The sequence below is a fragment of the Nannobrachium achirus genome (assembly GCF_963921795.1).
Source record: "Nannobrachium achirus genome assembly, chromosome: 24".
NCBI classification, from domain to species: Eukaryota; Metazoa; Chordata; class Actinopteri; order Myctophiformes; family Myctophidae; genus Nannobrachium; species Nannobrachium achirus.
In genome coordinates this window covers 35,301,181-35,320,469 of record NC_137831.1, presented here as the reverse complement: position 1 = coordinate 35,320,469, position 19,289 = coordinate 35,301,181, and the positions used below count along the sequence as shown (strand labels likewise).

The 19,289-nt window shown below is 44.3% G+C and overlaps 2 protein-coding genes across 4 annotated transcripts in view; both read right to left on the bottom strand.

Annotated features, from left to right (window-relative positions):
* LOC308280253 (NLR family CARD domain-containing protein 3-like) overlaps nt 1–7,119 on the bottom strand; it is a gene marked incomplete at its 3' end in the record, with an annotated part of 39,019 nt that extends 31,900 nt beyond the window's left edge. The window contains exons 1-3 of the mRNA XM_080720514.1: nt 6,998–7,119; nt 3,679–4,023; nt 748–1,047 (exon numbers count right to left, since the gene is read on the bottom strand). Coding sequence (XP_080576640.1) covers nt 748–1,047; nt 3,679–4,023; nt 6,998–7,115 — 763 coding nt within the window. The 5' untranslated portion in view covers nt 7,116–7,119. The remainder of the gene's footprint in view (nt 1–747; nt 1,048–3,678; nt 4,024–6,997) is intronic.
* Nucleotides 1–19,289, bottom strand: part of LOC308309304 (C-type lectin domain family 10 member A-like) — a 281,075-nt gene that overhangs the window by 164,349 nt on the left and 97,437 nt on the right. The window lies entirely within an intron of this gene.

Below are 19,289 nucleotides of genomic sequence, written 5' to 3'. Positions count from 1 at the left end.
ATGACAGACAGGCCTTTAATCACAGCTGTTTCAATCAGTAGAGTGGAGAGGGACATTTAGAGATATTTGTAGTTTTAACTCAGAATATATACATCACACAGCTTAGATATTTGGATCAAATCAGAGAGCAGACCTGTGTGAACGCAATGATATAAATAGCATATCTGAGGTGTGAATATTGCAGCCACAGCGCCTTAATATAAACATGGGTCCCTTTCCTCTGTCTCACTCTGTCCCCACTCACTAAACCCATTGGAAATGCATTGGGTGCTTAAAGTTAAACATTTTTATTTTTTTATAATTATTCTACAAAACATTTCAATACAAGAAATACAAGCACACGTGTCCTCAGTAAGCTGAACACGTAAAAATTTGAATGGTGTTGAAAGGTGTAAGCGTGTAGGAGATGAATCGCGCCAAAGTTTTGAGGAGATACTGACTGATAGATAAACAAATAAATAATGAAGATAACATACGTGTGCTCGCCTTCCAGGCGAGCCCACAATAAGAAGAAGAAAACAAGACTGCAGAGTGAGCTGGTTACAGTACCTACAGAGTAAAATTTACACAAAAAAAGGTTTTACTATTTAAGGTCAAATAGTTGAACTGACACAGCACTGATTATGTTCTGCATCACAGTAAGAAGTAAGAGGGATTAACTCACAACCATTCAAATAAAATATTTATGTGCATTTTAAAACATAAAAAAAAAACATTCATCCTTCACAGGACACAATTCAAACTTACTGATCACGTTAACCTTGTACGTCTTGCGCTGCAGTCGACCGTTCACCTCCACAGAATATACTCCATCGTCTTCTCTGGTCATATTGTTGACGACCAAGCTTCCAGTTTCTTTATTCAACTCTGTACGGTTTCTATATGTAAGGTAGTAATCCACATCAGGACCGAGGACCTCATCCCATTCTGCTACCTTATTGGGGCCATGTTTCCACAGGATGCCAGTGATGGGTTCAGTAACAGAGCTGGTTTCTGGAAGCAATTCAAGGACTCCTCCCAGTGGTCTGTAGATCACATCTTGTTGGTCTGTGTGGAGAAAAGTATTTCAGTCAATTTGAATAGTTGAAGCAAATAGAATGAAATAAGCAGCTACATCAGACTAAAACAACAACATTTTATTGTGGCCTTCTGGTGGTGCTATAAGAGGCCATTGTGAAAAGGGTGCCATTGTGAAAAGGGTGCCATGTTTTTCTTCTGGAATCCCACACACTGTCTTCAAGCAGAGTTGGTTTAACCCATTAAAACTGGGAAAGTATCTGTGTCATTTTAGATTTTTGCATGAGAAATTTAGCCAATCAGGATGGAATACGGACAGATCCATGTCGATCACATGACTGTAGAGATATGAGGTATAGAGGTGGAGTACTGTCCAACAATTAGTTTTGCAAAGCCTCCTAGTGGCATACAGGCCAATGTGGAAAATGTGGGGCAGGGGTTCTGAATTGGCATCCAGGGAGTGTGTGTGCACAGTTTGGCCGAGACCGGGCCGGATGGACGGACAGACCGGACGGACAGACAGGGTGCAAAACATAGTCCCCTGCCCTCATTCCTTCGGCCTGGTGGAGACAATAAATAAAACCACAATCTTTACAGTATATAGTTATAATATTTATGTTTGAATGTGAACCACAGGCACAGCCTCGTAAACTGCCTCCTCCTGCAGCTACATTCTATTTGCTCACTAGGAGTACGAGGCTACAGGCACACAAGTACACACGCACACACTTTTTTCTTTATTTTTTTCTCTCTCTTTTCTTTCTTTTACAGAGAAGTGGGGAGCTAGTGTCAAACTGTTCTCAAAACAACCACTTTTTGGAATGTCACCCAAGGGCTTCATACACACAGTGACAAAAAAAGTCACTAGAGGGCGATGCAAGCCAAGACAAGAGTGTTACAGACTAGCAGTGAATAACAAACACAAACTGCCTACAGAACAACACTCACACAGGGACGGGTGGGTCCTGAAAGTGAGTGACAGGTACGTTGTTGGTTACTGGGAGACACAAAAAGAGTTGGTGTTGTACTCTCCCCAAAAAGTGGTCCAGGTGTTTTTTTCTTTTTCTTTTTCATAACAGGCAACCTTGTCCATTCGCCCGACCCGACCAAAAGCTCCAGAAAGAAGCTTGTGTTGGTTACAGAGATATTCGGATTATTTCTATCGCTCGTAAAAATATATATTTTTCCAGTGGGAATTGACACTGTGTAGCGACTAATGGCATTACAGATATTTACAGAATTTGTTTTATTTTCGAGCGATAGAAATAAGCAGATTATCTCTGTAACCAACCGCTCCTTTCTGGAGCTGTGGTCGGGTCGGCGAATGGACATGATTGCCTGTTGTAAAAAAAGAAAAAAAAACTTGGACCTGATGAGAGAAGGGAGCCCCCCCCCCCCCCTCTTTTTTTAGATTAAGCACTTGAACTATAGTATCCCTAATCATTCCAATGAAACTGGTTTCCTGCAGGGCAGCCAGAAACACTAAAAATGTTGCTGTAGTCTATTATATATCTTACAATAAATGAGAGAAATCTCTGTGAGTGTAAGTTGTTTCATTTTATAATGGTGAGCAGTGGCGGCTCTAGACAATTTTTTATGGGGGTGCTGGAAGGGAGCTTGGCTATTAATGGAGGTGCTAAGTAGTTGTGGATATAGCCTACCAATTTATATACAGTATATAAACACAAATGTATTTATCTTTATTTTTGCTGGGTTCCAAAAGCCTATACGTACAGCCAAATATCTTGTGCTGCAGTGCAAAATCCGCTATTCTGTTAAACAACCAATAAAAGAAAAAAAGCCTAGTGTACTATTATTGACAAAGCGAATCACTGTTCAATCAGTACCATTCAAGTATCGCATCACAAGTGTTAAGTCACGTTAAATAAATGGTAATACCATCAACAAAAGGAGTGATGTAAGGCTATACTAGGCTGCACACAATGCAGATACTGATAATTTCGGGCACATTTTCTTTTTCTCCTAACTTATCATGAAGGACTTCTAGTGGGCAGGAATCTTTTTTTCACCAATGTCACAGATTTGAACAAAGATAATTTTATTTGATGACTGAAAGCACCTGAAGCACCTGCAAGCACCCCCCTAGCGCCACCTATGATGGTGAGATGCAGGAGTCAACCCATAGGGCCTAGTTCTTCCACGCGCCAGAGTGGCGCTGCCCCCAATCCCGGCAGAGTAGTTCCGGTGCAGCACATGTAGTGACCCTGTCGTTCCGTAAATCGGGACTTGATCACCCCGGCTGGTTCACCTGGGTGAGGGTGTATGATGTTGGTAGACCCGAAACACCCGTCGACCCCAGGCTACATCACTGATGATACGTCCCAGTTGCATCCTTGTGATGTTTTTTCTTTCACTGGACTAACTAAAATAGCCCATGCATAGAGGAATATAAAGTGACGCTATGAGTGATACAGGTATTTAAGGGTTTTCTTAACAGGCTAGGTAGGAAGTTACCAATCTTTAGATCCTGACAGCACCACACAGGTTACTGTGTTGTGAGGGGGAGGGGATTATTAATGGTGGTGTCCTTGCTCTATGCAGTGCACTGTTGGTTACAGTGTTGTCTTTGACGTGAAGTGTACAATGTTGTGTTGAAGCGTTAGTCTTTGGTCACAGCATCACTAGGACAATAAAACTTACCAACAAGGAGCTGGATCAAAGTGGAACTCTTCAGATGGGGAGCAGAACACTTGTAGGTCCCCTCGTCTGAGAGCCTCACCCTGGACAATTTCAGTGACATGTTACCATTAGGAAGCTGATCAGGAAACAGAGACGTCCTCTCTTTGTACAGTTGGTTCAGGTCTTGGTCATGTTTTTCATGTCCATCTTGGAGGAGATGAATGAGGTCTGGTTTCAGGTCAGGTCTGGACCACTCCACTGTCTTCCTCCCTATGTTGACTGGTGGTTCAACATGACATGGAAGGATCACCTCATCCCCCACTTTGACCAGGATGTCCTGAGAAGAGCCGATCACCTGATGTTGTCCTTAAAACAAAAGCACATGAAGCACTGAGTTAGTTGATGCACACTGGAGTCATTCTGTTTCCGTTTGCTTACTGTGTAAATAAAGCTGCAGCTAACTCGGCAACTGAGGCATCGTTTTCCAAGTATTTTGTTTGTAAGCTGTGAACGGCGTGCACACAGAACACACTAACAGTCTAACAGAAAGTCGATTTTGAGATCTGACATGGAATGAAAATGTGGACAAAATATTTTCCTAAATATGGATATGACTGACATCACATATATGTCCCATTTTATAGACCACATGAGAGTCACACAATATGTCCATATATGGGCATTCCAAGCTAAGGGCTTAATATTGATGACATCAGGGATCTCCATATATGGGCATAAAAGGGACAAGGACAGAATGTGATGTCACAACGATGTGATGTCACAACAGGTCAGTAGCTATAGACATTAAGGTGTTACAGACAAAATACAAGATGTGATGGTTTTCATAGTTAACTGCGGCCTACGGTCGCAACAAATGCCTGATCATCATGGGGGCTTTTTCAGTCTGAACTCTGAAGGAAAACTCTCTGAAAAGCAGCAGTTGCTAAAGTAATATATATATATAAACTTTATTACAGGCTCAGGGCCCACAGGGTAGAAAACAAAAAGAGGCACTCATGCCAGTGTCCTCTAATAGTAGACATGTAGCCTCGGAAACCCAGACTTTTAGTAGACATGTACCTCTGACAGAGCTATGTCCAGTGTGTGTGTGTGTGTGTGTGCGTGCGTGCGTGCGTGCGTGCGTGCGTATGCGTGTGCGTGTGTGCATGTGCGTGCGTCTGTTGCTCGCCTGCCCATGGAAAACTATAAGTAGCAGACAGGCCTATAGTCATTGGAATGTGTTCTGAGGGCCAATAGCACCCAGCTGTGGACTCGCTGACCTCGTGACGAGTCGTGAGTGTTGATATGTGAGCACTGCTGTGTGAGGACATTCCTGATATGTGAGCATTGATATGTAATAATAACACACACACACGCACGCACGCACGCACGCACGCACACACACACACACACACACACACACACACACACACACACACACACACACACACACACACACACACACACACACACACACACACACACACACACACACACACACACACACACACACACACACACCACTGATAGGCACATTCTACAAATGTCTTCTAAATCATAACAATTTTCTGAAAAAAACTTATGTGGCCATCAGTGTTTCTCAAACTTTGTCATGTGAAGGACCCCCAGAATGATATGTATTTGGCTACGGACCCCCATCACAAAATATTTTGTTCCAGGGACCCCCAGAAGCAAATATTTGATTTTTGTCAATTCTGCATCTAGCTAAGGCCTCAGACCCATTGGGAAACGAGTTTGGGGTCGACTTTGAAAGAGGTCGACTAAAACTGTTCTATTTCACTAATAATTCACTACAAGGTTATAGCCCCTTTTCGACTGCAGCTTTAGCACCAGTGCCACCACACTACACGACACCAACTGCACCACACCACACCGCACCACATACAAATATCTACATTTTCCATTACACAATGGTACACATATCGGTAAGAAACAAATTGACCATTTTAACTGTGATTATAATATAAATTTGTATTACTATCCTAATTATTATGCACTATAATGGATTATAACTGTGATTATAATACACTATAAAGTATTAATATATTACTATGATAATTAAAATAATACACTATAATAGATTATAACAGTGATTATAACAAAATAGAGAATCTATTATTTATCATGTAGACCTATTACAACTATCCTGGCGGTCTAACGGAACGTAGCCTATAAGGGTTAAAGGATATGCCCAAGAAAGTTCAACTCATGGAATGACAGATAGAACACAGCTAGGCCTAGGGGAAAAAACATAATGCAAAAAAATGAAAGCTATTTACAATATGGCTCAACTCAAAATAAGATATAGCGGAGGGAGAGGTTCAGTAGGAAAGAGCTAACAACCTAAAAGTTAACTTAACCAACCTTTGACAGATGTGTTGTTGCGACCGTAGGTCGCAGTTACTTGCACACTATCCAAACCTCCACCGGCTGTCCCTCCGTCACTCCCTCCGTCACTCTGTCACACGTCACACGTCACACTTTTGCCCTGCTCATATCTCTGCAACCGTTGCCCCGATCCATGCCAGATTTTGCACACACACTCCTTGCCTGCCAAACTACAACCTCCAAGGACCCCCGGAGTTTCGGGGACCCCCAGGTCCCTGGGGGACCCCCAGGTGTAAAAAATTACCAAATGTGCAAAAATGACCAAATGACCACCCCAACGGGGCTGCTCTCTCTGTGTCACACACACACACACACACACACACACACACACACACACACACACACACACACACACACACACACACACACACACACACACACACACTCTCTCTCTCTCTCTCTCAAACATAATGTGTGACCTGCCAAGTGGCAAGGAATGTTGCCACTGTCCTCTCTCTCTCACACACACACACACACACACACACACACACACACACACACACACACACACACACACACACACACACACACACACACCCCTTCACACCAGGGAGTCCAGGAAGGATGAGCCTCCATGCTTAAATAAACAGACCTGGGTCCACTATCAAGATCTGCCTGTGGGTGTGTCTACTTTTAGCAGGAGAGCTTGCATCTTGCATGCTAGTATTGGAATTTGCCCTAAAATCACACAAACCACTACACAGTATCTCTACAGTCACCCTGCTCCTACAGATTTTGCCCTAAAATCATGCACACCAGTACACAGTATCTCTACAGTCATGTAATCACAACGCATCTGTCCCATCTAGCGCCACCATCAGGACGATTTTGCACAAACTACTTTTTGGCCTATTTATGGAGATAAGCGACCAACGGTCGCTTATCTCCCGATTAGGGAGTCTTACTGGTATTAAAAGGTTTCTTTACCAACCTGTGACAGAAGCGCTGTAACAGTTGATCCATAACATGTAGAGATAAATCACCATCCATGACTTTAGAGTCCACAGAGTGACTTGGAAGTAAAAATATGAGACAGAGCGACCCGCCATATTGTCCTTTTCTGCTCCTCTCTGAAGATTAAACTTTGTTGTTAATGTTTACTGGAATAATCGCTCGCTGTGACCTTTTCCTCCACAGAGCGTCACAGCGAGTGTCTGTTGGCAAATCTAGGGCTGGCAAATCTAAGACGTCCGGTGGTCGATCTCTTCAGAATAAGAGTATCCCTGCCTGAAGCGTGATTACAAATCCAACTGGGAAAGATGGATGGAAACGGCATAGAGCGCTCGTTTTCACAGTTATTGTCCACGACACTGCAAGCGGCGCAAAGGCCAGCGGACCTTGGGCCAGGGCCGCGCGGCCGGCGGAGCGCCGCGCGAGTTACGAAGCCGTGGTGAATGCAATCGTTATATTTATGCCCAGGCCGTAAGGCCTGGGCAAGCGCACGATAAACGCCATGATAATTGGGTACCGTGCACCTCGCGCGGTCCAAGTGACTACAACGGAGCGCTCCCTACGTCCGGTTCAGCCAATCACAAGCTTCAAAAATGAGTCCGGGGCGTGGTTATCCATCTTTCCCAGTTGGATCTGTAATCACGCCTGCCTGAAGCCATTGAAAAACGATTAATGTGCACATGATGGGCTATGCATCATGTGCAGTGCATTAGAAATATAAGCATTTAAACAAATCTATACTTCTGTGTAGAAAAGGGGGTTTTAATAACAATTAAATAAAATCTAAATATCATGCTGGCCACTGGAGTGCATAGCCTTTACAAATTGGACTGACTGATGGATTGATTGATTGATTGAAGAATGTATTAGTCTATTAACACGTCTCGAGTAGCAGCCGCCTGAAGGTGACTTTTCAGACCAATTTTAATATAGCTCCTTCCGGAACCTCTCCCATTAGTGGAGCGCTGCCTCTGGAGTTAGTTGTGATCGTGGACATCCGTGACCTTCTTTAGGAAGTAGTCAGACGTACATGGGTAGCCTATCTTTGAAGTGTAGTGTAGGCCCATTGCAATTAAGCTGAAGCTGCTGTACTCTGTCAGCGACTTTGAGTGGTGATAATCGGGTGGGACACTGGACAGGACTCCAACTCCAATTTTCAGACTTTAGTGAGCGCTGAACAGTCAGTGAGCGCAGTATGTAACTGCCCCGGGGTTGACCTAACTCTTGTGTCTGAAGGGTTCTGGTTCTCTCGCTCAGCGGTGGCGTTTCCTCCCTTGGGAACGAGCACTAAACGGACGCGCGCTTCAGCAGGAGAATTGTTTGACAGTCACGACGACGAGCCACGCTGCGGGGGTTCGGCCAAACAATGGAAATGTTTGGGGCGAACTTGCAACTTAAATAAAATAACGTCATACTATGTGAGGACGGGAACTTCTTTAACCTGGAGGACAAGTGAGTCTTTTGACGTTGCCGACAATCGCCTTTCTTAAACACACGCACTTGAACAAGTCTCTAAATGGGTATAACTCTCATCATTTCAGCCCGCAACTCTGTCCCACATCAAACAAACTAACCTCATCGGCATTCTCGAATGCGTTTGCAAATGAAGGAAGGAGAATGAGGATACTGACCTGGAGCAAGAGTGAGTCCTTAATCTGTCACCAATAACCGGGCATAATAGCCTACAAATGAATGCAAGTCTAATGACCAAATATACTGTTCCCCGACAGCATCGCTTGTGTCACACTGCACGGACCAAATGAAATAGCGCCAGCTGGAAAGGGCCACAAGGTATTTGTTTGTTTTATTTTGCAGAGCGCTAAATGTTTTGATACAATTGTTTCTTCTTTTGTTTTGTTTGTTTTCTTGATGCTGGTGTTGGCTCTTTTTGGTTATATGGCTCTAACTTCATGGTGATTTACATGATTTTAATTATTGGATTCATGATGAATTGTTGAAATGCACTGAAATATAATGAATTAGCAAAGGATCTGAACACAAATGTATTAATGTGATGTTTTCTAATTGACCTTTTTCTATGGTGTTTTTATAGTTTTCACGTTGAGAAAATAAAGGATATGAACTCATCAGTTGAGCTTGCTCTGTGTCTGGCTGGAACGCTACAGTGAAAACTTCACCCCGCCTCCCGATGCACCTGCCCTCCCCTCTGCTCTGCAACAAGACCGGGACATCAACTAAACCGGGCCATACTATCTCTGATGCACAGACCCGGTGATCACACACACACACATGAATACAAATCACACAAATACATGAACATATTCACAAATAACACAAATTGAACATTCTATGCCCAACGGCATGTGGACATTTACGCCTCAAAGGTTTATTCAAATGATTGAATGATTCCAATGCCATGAGTGAATCTGTGTCTTTCAAAGGGTTTAGGAAAAACGATTAAAAGGTCAATGATATGTGTACTTTTGCTCTGTTTGAAGGTTCTATTGCATGACTAAATGAGTCGATGTGGGATTATTTTCAACACAAATATTTAAGGTTCCGTTATTCGATTGGTTGATTTGTGCGTGGGACCTTGCACTTCGTTGCGATTAAATATTTCAAATCAAAATGACAATGCCAGAAGTAAGCGCTGGTAACATTTGGTACGTTGGTAACATTTGTTCGGAACTTGAAAAGGAAATAAAAGACTTGAAAGAGACCCTCCAGACCGAAATGGACCCCTCTAAAAAACAAGAGCTGGAGAAAGTACTAAAAACAAAGGAAAATGATTTACAGGACCTTCAAAATACACAGGAGGACAATACACTGGAGGAAAATGTTCAATCTTCACCCCTTCGGCGGTCTGCTCGCAAGTCAGCACCCACACCTAAAATGCTAGCACTTCAAAAGGAAATGGCAGAGAAAAAGACACAGGCGTTCCTCAATGCATATGAAAAATGGAAGCCAATTGTACGCAATGCAAAAACCCAGCTAAAGACCAGTATGATCGAAAGTGAACTGGAAACTTTGACCAACTCCTTGGTCAAAATGAAGGAGGACATTTTTCGCATTTACAACGATATACGGAAATATACTACCCCAGACCTCGAGATAAGAAGGAAAGTAGATGCATGCGAATCTGTTTCAAATGGCATACTCACAATAGCCTTCGACAGGATGATACACGAGGAAACGGATGCTCTAGAAGAAAACCAGCATATTCGTAAACTGCTTAAGTGTGATAATACTCACTCAATATTTGGTCCTCCATCTCAAGCACCGTCAGAGTGCAGCAGCCGCCGCTCTAAGGCACCATCTGAGCCAGCTGGCCGTGCAGAGGCAGCAGCGGAACTAGCGGGAAAGGAAGCTGAGTTTGAGGCAAACATGGAGGAACAGAGGAAAAAAGAAAGCATACAGGACCTAGAGGAACAACAAAGGAAACATCAGAGGGACCTGGAGCGGCTTCAAGTTGAAAGGGATGTCAAAATAGCCCGTGCCAAGGCAAAGGCCTACGATCAGGCAAAAAGGGGAGAGGATGTGTTGTCAGTCAGTGGTGAGGAGGCAGATGTATCTGCCCTCACACAGGCCTTTCGAGACAGCATGGCCTTGAATAGGCTCCCTCTGCCGGAGCCATTCATTTTCACTGGGGACCCCATTACATTTATTGAATGGAAGGCCTCCTTCACATCCCTGATCGGCCACAGAGCAATATCCCCGGCAGAAAAGTTATTTTATCTCAAGAGATACGTAGGCGGACCAGCCCGCAGGGTCCTTGAGGGCACCTTCTACAGGAGCGATGGAGAAGCATATCAGGAGGCATGGAATAGACTCAATATGCGATATGGTCAACCCTTCGTTATCCAGAGAGCTTTCAGGGAGAGACTAGCAAATTGGCCCAAAATCCATCCCAGAGACGCAGCAGGGCTCAGAGAATTCTCTGACTTCCTAAATGCCTGTCACGACGCAATCCCACACGTCAAAGGTCTGGAAATCCTAAACGACTGTGAAGAGAACCAGAGGCTTGTAAAGAAGTTACCTGACTGGACGGCCGCAATGTGGAACCGACAAGTAACTCAGAGTTTGAATCGGGACCAAGAATTCCCTAGTCTCAAAGTCTTTACAGACTTCATAGCACAGGAAGCAGACATTGCATGCAACCCCATAACATCATTTCATGCTCTCCGTTCCTCTGAGCCAAGTGGTGAGAGGCAAGGCGCCAGAGAGAACCGAGGAAACAACGCTCATGTTCTCAGCACTCAGACAGCCACGAGTAGTGGCCAGCAACTTCGCACAAGAGCCTCTTGTTTGCTTTGCCAGGACAGCACCCACCAGCTTCAGAGCTGTCAAGAGTTCATCGCAATGGCACTAAGGGAAAGGCGGAACTACATCAAAGAGAATAGGCTATGCTATGCATGCCTGAAAGCTGAGAGTTGTTGCTATCGCCATACTTGTGACGTTTGTCAGGCGAAACACCCCACCTGCCTTCATAATTTCAATTATGGCACAGAGTCACAAGCCCCTCAAGTGCAAGACAACACTGACCATCTACCAGCAGCAACATCACTTAGTGTGTCTGGAGAACAATCACTCAATACTTCAATGGCAGTACCAGTGTGGGTGTCAACAAAGAACAAGCCAAACACAGAAAAGCTCATTTATGCACTACTGGATACCCAGAGCGACACAACATTTATCGAGAAGGGGGTGAGTCAGGCCCTAAAAGCAGAAACGCACCCTGTAAAGTTGAAACTAACCACTATGAACGGCAGTAATACACTCGTAAATAGTGAGAGAATTTCGGGGCTTCGAGTCCGGGCATATGACTCTGCTACTTATGTAGACCTCCCGCCGACTTATACAAAGGACTGGATACCTGCCAATCGATCTCACATTCCAACCTGCGAGACGGCTAGGAACTGGAGTCACCTCTCAGAGATAGCAAATGAAATGCCATCGCTTCTAGACTGCGAAGCAGGCCTTCTAATAGGCTACAACTGCTCTGCAGCGATGGCTCCCAAGCGGGTCCTTTTGGGAAAACCTAATGAGCCTTATGCGGTGAAGACAGATCTGGGGTGGTCCATTGTAGGGTGCTCCTCCCCATCCCTCGATCCTTCAAACCCCATGGGTCTATGTCATCGACTCACCGCTAGGGAGCTACCCCCAGTCACCCCTGCTGACGCCATCCGCATGTTGGAGAATGACTTTAAAGACAGCGATGCGGATGACAAGAGAGTATCTCAAGATGACATTGCTTTCCTTGAGGTGATAAGCAAAGGCATACATGAAACCGATCATGGCCATTATGAAATGCCCCTCCCATTTAAGGAGAGACCCTGCCTACCAGATAATAAGCAGCTGGCTGTGGTGAGACTCAATCATCTGAAAAGGAAACTGCTCAAGGATGCCAACTATAGAAGGCACTATACAACCTTTATGGAGGAAGTAATAGAAAGAGGGGATGCAGAGGAAGTCAAAGATCAAGGGCCAGAAGGTGAGAGATGGTACATTCCCCATCACGGCGTGTACCATGCCAAGAAACCAGACAAACTTCGCGTCGTTTTCGACTGCTCTTCTAAATATAGAGGGACCAGTCTGAATGATCATCTGCTTTCGGGGCCAGACTTGACGAACAACCTGACTGGTGTTCTCATAAGATTTCGACGGCACCCAGTTGCATTGATGTGCGATATCGAAAAGATGTTTCATCAATTTTATGTAAACAAGGATGACCGAAATTACCTGCGCTTCCTTTGGTGGAAAGGGGGGGATCTGGAGACACAACCCAAGGTTTTCCGCATGAACGTACACCTGTTCGGTGCCGTTTCTTCCCCAGGATGTGCGAATTATGGGCTAAAGCACCTTGCAAGAGAAAACCATGACCTTTATCCCCTTGGCTCACAGTTCGTCATAAGGGACTTTTATGTTGACGACGGAGTAACAAGTGTGGACAGCACTGAAAGCGCCATCCAGCTTGCCAGAGAAGCCAGAGAGCTCTGTGCCAAGGGCGGTCTCAGATTGCACAAATTCATATCAAATGATCGAGCCGTCCTGGAGAGCATACCACTTATGGAACGCGCTGCAGACTTGAAGAACCTCAAGCTCTCCTTTGACGAGCTACCGCTGGAGAGAGCGTTGGGGATTCAATGGAATGTGGAATTGGATTGTTTTGGATTCGCAGTTAATCTAAAACTTCAGCCTGAGACTCGCCGAGGCCTTCTGTCCACAGTTGCGTCTGTGTACGACCCGCTTGGGTTCGTAGCCCCATTCCTACTGACAGGGAAGCGGATCCTTCAGGAGATGTGCCGGCGTGGCATAGGATGGGACGACCCTCTGACCGATGAACTTCAGCCACGGTGGGAGAGATGGAGAAGTGACCTGGCTGACTTGGATAAGGTTGTGATACCACGGTGTTATGCACCCGCTGACTTTGGGAAACCAGTCAAGACCGAGCTACATCATTTTGCTGACGCCAGCACAATAGGGTACGGCCAGTGTACGTACTTGAGACTTCAAAATGAGGAAGGAAAGATTCACTGTGCCTTAATTATTGGGAAATCCCGTGTCTCGCCAATTAAGATTACAACCATTCCAAGATTGGAATTGACTGCCGCAGTTGTCTCTGTGAAGATGAGCGATATGCTCAAGGAGGAGCTAGGATACCAAGGTGCAGAGGAGTTCTTCTGGACCGATTCGAAAGTAGTGCTGGGATACATTAACAACAAAGCACGACGTTTCCATACCTTTGTAGCAAATCGGTTACAGAAGATCCATCTCAGCACATCTCCGCGGCAATGGAAATATGTCCCCACTGCTGAAAACCCTGCCGACCTCGCCTCTAGAGGTCTGACTGCTGGCGAGCTCTCATCTTCCGGATGGTTTACAGGGCCACTCTTTCTGTGGGAGAGAGAGATTAGAGCAGCTGAAGATCATGCTCCTGACCTGGTCACCGGCGATCCGGAAGTGAGAAGCTCCCTGGTGTTAAACACTGAAGCAACTAAGCAACGAAGCATCATAGATCGCCTGTGCAAATTATCCACCTGGTCACAGGCTACTAGAGCCATTGCTCGCATCATCAGATACGTCAGTAAGAACAAATCCACCGATCTCACCACGGTAGCAGAAAGGGAGAAGGCGAAGCAGGTCATCATCCGGGCGCTGCAGGAGGAGACGTATGAAGAGGAGTTAAGGATCATACGCAAGGGATCATTGTTGCCATGTCACAACAAACTGTATCATCTTAATGCCTTCCTTGATGTAGATGGCATACTCAAGGTGGGAGGAAGATTGCGCAACTCATCAATTTCAGATTCACTGAAACATCCCGCAATAATTCCAAGAAACCACCCGCTATCCAGGATGATAATTGCATATTGTCATAAAGAAGTCAAGCATCAGGGAAGGGGCTTCACCCTAAACGAGATGAGGTCGCAGGGCTTTTGGATGCAGGGGATAAATAAAGCTGTGACATCATACATCCAACGGTGTGTCTCCTGCAGACGACACAGAAGGCCGACGGAGGAGCAGAAAATGGCCGACTTGCCTCCCGAACGGGTGAACCCATCACCGCCCTTTACCTACTGTGGCATGGATTGTTTTGGTCCATTCCTTGTGAAGCAAGGACGGAAGGTCAATAAGCGTTATGGTCTCCTCTTTACTTGCTTCTCTTCCCGAGCAATTCATGTAGAAATGCTTGACGATATGACAACAGACGCTTTTATCAGTGGTCTTCGCTGTTTCATTGCCATACGAGGTACGGTTCGTCAGATCAAGTCTGATCAAGGGAGCAATTTCATCGGTGCGAAAAATGAGCTCAAAGAAGCTCTCAAAGAAGTCAATGAAGAGCGACTGGCCGTGTTTCTTTCTGAGAAGCAATGTGACTTCAGTATGAACGCTCCTTACACAAGTCACGCTGGCGGAGTCTGGGAACGTCAGATACGTACTGTGAGAAGCATCCTACAGGCAACTATCGAGCTCTCCTCAGGCAGATTGGATGATGCTTCTTTACGAGCCTTCCTGTATGAAGCTATGAACATAATAAATAATCGTCCTCTCACCATCGACAATCTAAACGATCCAAACAGCCTTGAACCACTTACTCCTAATCATCTCCTGACTATGAAGTCCGTCAAAGCCTTACCTCCACCTGGTACATTTGTACGAGAGGACATGTATGCCCGGAAAAGATGGCGGCATGTTCAATACCTTGCCGAACAGTTCTGGAGTCGATGGCGCAAAGAATATATGGCCAATATCGCAACCAGACAGCGGTGGCACGCCCCACGGAGAAATCTCCATGTTGGAGATGTGGTGATGGTGCAAGATGATGGCCTGCCCAGAAACGAATGGCGGCTGGGCAGAGTCGTGGACACCACTACGGACCGTGACGGACTTGTTCGGCGAGTGAAAATCAATCTTGGTGACCGGAAGCTTGGCAAGAAGGGCGAGCGACTATGCAAGCCATCAGTACTGGAACGGTCCGTACAGAAGCTGGTCCTTTTGTTGGAGGCCGGCGAACCTGCCTTGTAGGTCACGACTCTCACTCCCTGGAGCGTTAATACCTTTAAAATCACCTGTGCCTACCTTAAACCACTGTGATTTTAGGTGGGAGTGTAACTGCCCCGGGGTTGACCTAACTCTTGTGTCTGAAGGGTTCTGGTTCTCTCGCTCAGCGGTGGCGTTTCCTCCCTTGGGAACGAGCACTAAACGGACGCGCGCTTCAGCAGGAGAATTGTTTGACAGTCACGACGACGAGCCACGCTGCGGGGGTTCGGCCAAACAATGGAAATGTTTGGGGCGAACTTGCAACTTAAATAAAATAACGTCATACTATGTGAGGACGGGAACTTCTTTAACCTGGAGGACAAGTGAGTCTTTTGACGTTGCCGACAATCGCCTTTCTTAAACACACGCACTTGAACAAGTCTCTAAATGGGTATAACTCTCATCATTTCAGCCCGCAACTCTGTCCCACATCAAACAAACTAACCTCATCGGCATTCTCGAATGCGTTTGCAAATGAAGGAAGGAGAATGAGGATACTGACCTGGAGCAAGAGTGAGTCCTTAATCTGTCACCAATAACCGGGCATAATAGCCTACAAATGAATGCAAGTCTAATGACCAAATATACTGTTCCCCGACAGCATCGCTTGTGTCACACTGCACGGACCAAATGAAATAGCGCCAGCTGGAAAGGGCCACAAGGTATTTGTTTGTTTTATTTTGCAGAGCGCTAAATGTTTTGATACAATTGTTTCTTCTTTTGTTTTGTTTGTTTTCTTGATGCTGGTGTTGGCTCTTTTTGGTTATATGGCTCTAACTTCATGGTGATTTACATGATTTTAATTATTGGATTCATGATGAATTGTTGAAATGCACTGAAATATAATGAATTAGCAAAGGATCTGAACACAAATGTATTAATGTGATGTTTTCTAATTGACCTTTTTCTATGGTGTGTTTATAGTTTTCACGTTGAGAAAATAAAGGATATGAACTCATCAGTTGAGCTTGCTCTGTGTCTGGCTGGAACGCTACACAGTATATATATATATATATATATATATATATATATATGTGTGTGTGTGTGTGTGTGTGTGTGTGTGTGTGTGTGTGTGTGGCAGAGAGAGTCGCAGCCCCAGCCTGAAGCCTCAAAAGTCTAGTATCTGCTCTCGTTCCATATAGGGATATCCCTTTCGTGTAATGGTTAAGATATTGGACTTTCACACGGGAGACCCGGGTTCAAAACCGGGTGGGGCGGTTCGGATCACCTAAGTTACATTGGTGCCGTGACCCGGATCCGGGCTTTCCCATAGGAGGAGGTCAAAGGGGGGTGAGTGTGGGGGAGAGAGTGGCAGCCCCAGCCTGAAGCCTCAAAATTCTAGTATCTGCTCTCGTTCCATAGGGATATCCCTTTGGTGTAATGGTTAAGATATTGGACTTTCACACAGGAGACACGGTTTCAAAACCGGGTGGGGAGGTTCGGATCACCTCCGCTACACATATATATATATATATATTAAGGCTGGGACTTTGTCCGCCTTGCCGGCGCGGAGACCCCACCCCTCATTTCTCACATGGCCCTCTTCTAGCGCCACCATGAGGCCGATTCTTGCAAAACACATTTTTGGACACTGCTCCTACAATTTTTGCCCTAAAATCACGCAAATCGGTACACAGTATGTCTACACTCATCCCATCAACATGAATCTCTCCCATATAGCGCCACCTCCATGCAGGCCGATTTTTAAAAACACATTTTTGGACACTGCTCCTACAGATTTTGCCCTAAAATCACGAAAATCACTACACAGTATGTCTACACTCATGTCATCAACATGGATCAGGAAGATTTTGGCAAAACACATTTTTGCCCTATTTGTCTCCCGATTAGGGAGTCTTACTGGTTAATTACAGAAAATTAACGCGATTAAAAAAATTAATGCATTTTAATAGCACTTAGTTTTTGCACCACAGAACCTTCAGTTTCGGGCATACTGATCATAGCAATGCACCAACCAAGAAGAGACAACAAACGCAAAGGGAGAAGCAGATGATCAGAGCGATTTGCTTGGCCCAGTGGATGCGAAATTTAGATTTAAAAAACTCACTTGTTGATTCACTCGTACAGCAAAATGTGTTTTACTTGAAAAAAAAAATGCGAAGATGAGCGATTAAAATGCAATTAATTGCGATTAATTAATCACAGAGCCTGTAATTAATTAGATTAAAACTTTTAATCGCATCCCAGCCCTAATATATACAGTATATGGGTCAGTGACGTGACGCCCCAAAAAATGTGTTTTTAAAAAAACTTTAAATTGCAGGCATAAAAGTTATTTACTTTTGTTCTACTCACTCTCAACCTTATGGAAATACATTTTGTTTTTAGATATGTTATTGGAATCAGACTTTATTCAGCAGTTTGTTGTACTTGTGCCTAAAATCGTCATATGGTGTGACATGAAAATAATTGTTCATAAAATGAAAATGGAGTACATCTTTCTTAAGTTACTCACTTTATCAAAGTCCTTTATCATAACTAACCAGTGATCCACTATAGTTTTTTGAAAATTAATTATATCTGTATATTTTTTTCATAATCGACACTCTGTGTGAGGCCCATGTTCATGATCTTACAACATATTTTAAATGTATTCTGTCAAAACTTTCTCTAAAATTACACAAATATTTGTGACTCTTCCTGATAATATTCTCTATGTAATCCATAAACATTTTTTTGGTTTAATCATTAATAAAGGTATGATTTCTCACTATTTGGAATGTCACACCAAATGATTTAGTGTCACACCGTATGATCATATCTTCATGTGTCAAAGCAAACTGTGTTTTAACCTACCTATTAGTGAGTACTGAACTTTACTGATTGATTAAACAATTACCCAGGATAACATGGCCTTAATATTTCTGAACAGGATATTATTGTAGGGCTTTAACATGGGATAAGAAAGAATTGTAGTAGTAGATGGATGATGAGGATGTGCACAGGAATGCTACGCACACCTAAGTCTTCTGCCGGCCCACGGCAGAAGGATCCTAAAGGGACAATAAGGCGCATAGCCACACTTGGAGCCAAGGCATTGAAGGCAACATTTTATTAACACCAATTAGTGGAAACAGAACTCAGCATTCAGGTAAATTGCTTTTTTCCGAAGTCTCCTGAACTTGAACACAGCATTTTGTGTTGAACAAATGTAATTAGGAATCATGACATTACACCACATCTCCACTAGCTAAAGAGTGCTGGGTTGCGCAACTCTTAAAATAGCTGATCTACAAGCTCTCGCAGCACAACGTGTTGAGAGCTTGTAGATCAGCTATTTTCGCTAGTTTTGTCTCGGGTCCTACCTTAACACTGTCCAGTCCAGTGAGTGAAAGTACAAAAGTATTAGATCAGATTAGATTATACATTTAGACTGTATTGTACATCAGCCAGTCGTATTTGGTGAGGGTAGCAAACCGGCTGCCTTGTTGCGGTTCTGCTATGCCACAGACAACCTCCTGCTCTTCGTAGAAAATGCAGTCTCGCCCCTTTGGCTCCTCTCTCCTTGCTGGGTCATTGTTTAGTTTCTCCCTGTACTTTCTCGTTCTCTCAGCACTTGTCATTTTCCAGCTGACAAAAGAAAATGGAATGTATAGTTTAAGACAAAGAGAAAATATTGTTTAGATTGAAACAATATGTTAAGGTTTCTGTGAAGGGGTTTCTGCTCTGTCTGATGAATTTGAAGTATCACTGAATGAAGCTAAATTTCATTTTATGTAAAAATGTTTAAAACAAATGTTTAAATGTAC